Source organism: Stegastes partitus, unplaced genomic scaffold (assembly GCF_000690725.1).
Source record: "Stegastes partitus isolate 25-593 unplaced genomic scaffold, Stegastes_partitus-1.0.2 Scaffold946, whole genome shotgun sequence".
Lineage (NCBI taxonomy): Eukaryota > Metazoa > Chordata > Actinopteri > Pomacentridae > Stegastes > Stegastes partitus.
In genome coordinates this window covers 174,659-177,298 of record NW_007578677.1, presented here as the reverse complement: position 1 = coordinate 177,298, position 2,640 = coordinate 174,659, and the positions used below count along the sequence as shown (strand labels likewise).

Sequence of the window (2,640 nt, the reverse complement as noted above, 5' to 3'; positions counted from 1 at the left end):
ATGTCACACGGGTTCTGTAATGTCACACGGGTTCTCCTGTTCAAGAAGACCTCCTGTAAAACTAACAACAAAAGAACAGTGAATGGATGTGTTTTTATCAATAAGCAGCGAAATCTGTTAAAATAAATCACATGTTCAGATTTACATACGGTCATTATTTTAGCACAAATATCTTTATTAAACATCAGAGACAGAAATACACATAATCATGGACTGTTAATTACAGAAGATGGCAGTAGTTCAATAAAATGGTTGTTTTTGGTTCATTTGTAGTTTACATTTAGAATTTCCTTTTTTAAAACAAGACAAACGACTTTCTGGTGTAAATGCTCACAAACCGGAGTGTAAAACATTAAATGATGGTGAGCGGCTCCTTGTTCAGTCAAACTAAACGTCTGGTTGCTCATCACGTAGCAGGAAGTCGCTTCAGCGCGTCCAGGAAGCTCCGAGTCGAGCAGAACGTGACGGACTGTTTGCCGTCAGATGAGACTCTCTCAGCTGGACGTCCGTCTTCCACACAAACTGTTTCTGGTTCTGCTGCGACGTGGACCGAAGCTGTGATCGCTCAGTAAAAATAGAAGCTGCTTCTATCGTCTCCTTGGAAACGGCTTCACTTCCCAGCAGCAGCTTCGCACCCGACGGCGTTTAACACAAATCAGAGAACAAAGACGCCTTAATGGGCCCAGATTCACGGATAGAGAAGGAACCGGAGCCGGTGATGAACGTGGTTACATAATCAGGAGAACGTCTTCATTAACAGCTGCAGGACTCTTCATGTGCGGTTCTGCTGTTTAAACGCTTTCATGAGCAGCTGGTTTCTGTTTTTAATGTCCAGACACCAGAATGAATAAAACAAACACGTTCCTCCATTAGTTTAGTATTTATACAGAAACATGATAGAAGCTATTAAAAAAATCAGTTTTTATCACAGATTTGTTAGATTTTCTTTTTAAAAAAGAGTTAATATCAGCGTCTTTGTGTCAATAACCAACAGAAAAGTTCTTTTTTAAAACATTGCTGTTGGTATAATGACAAAAAATGTTCCTTTCTTTGTTTTGTAGCTTAGTTTAGTTTTACAGGACAGAATCCAGCAATGTTGAATAGTGTTGATTTGATTTACTGTTAAATAACAGAAAATATTAAATGTTTTACTGTCGACACACAAAACAGATAATTAACAGTAATTATTCAGTCCTATTTAAAATGCCCTCTGAGACACATCATTAAATGATCACATGTCAACCTGTGTTATAGTTTCACCGTTAATCAGTTCTCTGTTCTGTTGGTTCACCTTTTAATGTTCATTAAGCTGTTTATTAACTAACGAGCTCCAGCACTTTATCTGGTCATGTATGGATCTATTTAACATTTGTAGTTTTTTACAGAAGATTCACCATTAAATAGCAGAAACATCATTAAATAATCACTAATGTCAACATCTTTCATTATAAATGTGATAAAAATTATTATTTTCTGTTTGTCTGTGGTTCACCTGCTTTAAATAAAAACACCTCCGTCATCATTAAACCTTCTGGTAGTTTTACCTCCAGACGTATTTAATTTTGTTCAAAAGCGGAACTTTTTATTAACTTGTGCATCTTTTAAGAAACCAGCTGAAGGAACACGAGGAACCGGTTCTTCAGGAGGGAGGAGCTCATGTTTGATGGTTCTCTGAGACACTTTGAGGCGTTCCTTAAAAAACGTGTTTGTGTGAAAGTTCTTCAGAGAACCACGTACGCTGTGGAAGGAACACCTTCTGATGGTTCTATGAAGGAAATATTTTTAAAAGATGGTTCCTTCTAGAACCTATTTTTACTGAAAGTCTTTGGACGGCCATTAATGGTGCTTGAAGGAAACTTGATGGTTCTTTGAGGCACTGTTGGTTGAAGAAACGGTTTCTTTAAGAACCTATTTTTGCTAAAGTTCTGCAAAGTACCAGTTACGGTGCCCTGAGGAAACATTTTATGATGGTTCTTTGAGGCAACTTTGGGGTTCTTTGGGAAACTACTAGAAACAGAAGTTTCTTTTGTGAACATTACAAACAGAGACATGGCGATTGTTACATCAGCTGACAATAAAGCAGTTCAGAGATGTTCCTGACCAGACGTGCAGCCGTAACTGTGGAGAACTTCTGCTCATGTCTTCCTGTCTCCGTGTCCAGGTGTGTTCCTGGCCTGCTGGACGCCGTTCTTCGTCGTCCACGTCACCAAGGTGTCCTGTCAGTCATGTGACATCGGCCCCACCCTCATCTCCGTGGTGACGTGGCTCGGCTACGTCAACAGCGCCGTCAACCCGATCATCTACACGGCCTTCAACGCCGAGTTCAGGAACGTCTTTCACAAGCTGCTCTGCTGTCGGACATGAGGACGTCCGGAGGTCTGTGATCCGCCGTGGAAAGTTCTACGGACATTCGGAGACCCGTTCTGTGGACGGTTCTCACCAGGACGAGGGTCTCCGACCAAAGCCTTAGAGTAGATCTCAGCTGGACTGAAACACTGACTGACTTTTATTTTGAAGGTTTGTGAGTTTCCTGAAGCCGAGCAGTAGTCGGAGTAAACCTCCACATCTGGCCCAGAGGCATAAAACATGTGAGCGCGTGCAGAACCGTAAACGTTCTTTGATATCTGAGTATTTTTATGT

General features: G+C 40.9%; 1 protein-coding gene across 1 annotated transcript in view; it reads left to right on the top strand.

Moving 5' to 3' along the window:
• The window catches only part of drd4-rs (dopamine receptor D4 related sequence), a 5,948-nt gene extending 3,584 nt beyond the window's left edge, over positions 1 to 2,364 (top strand). Inside the window, exon 4 of the mRNA XM_008294178.1 lies at positions 2,162 to 2,364. Coding sequence (XP_008292400.1) covers positions 2,162 to 2,364 — 203 coding nt within the window. The remainder of the gene's footprint in view (positions 1 to 2,161) is intronic.
• The last annotated feature ends 276 nt before the right edge of the window (positions 2,365 to 2,640 follow it).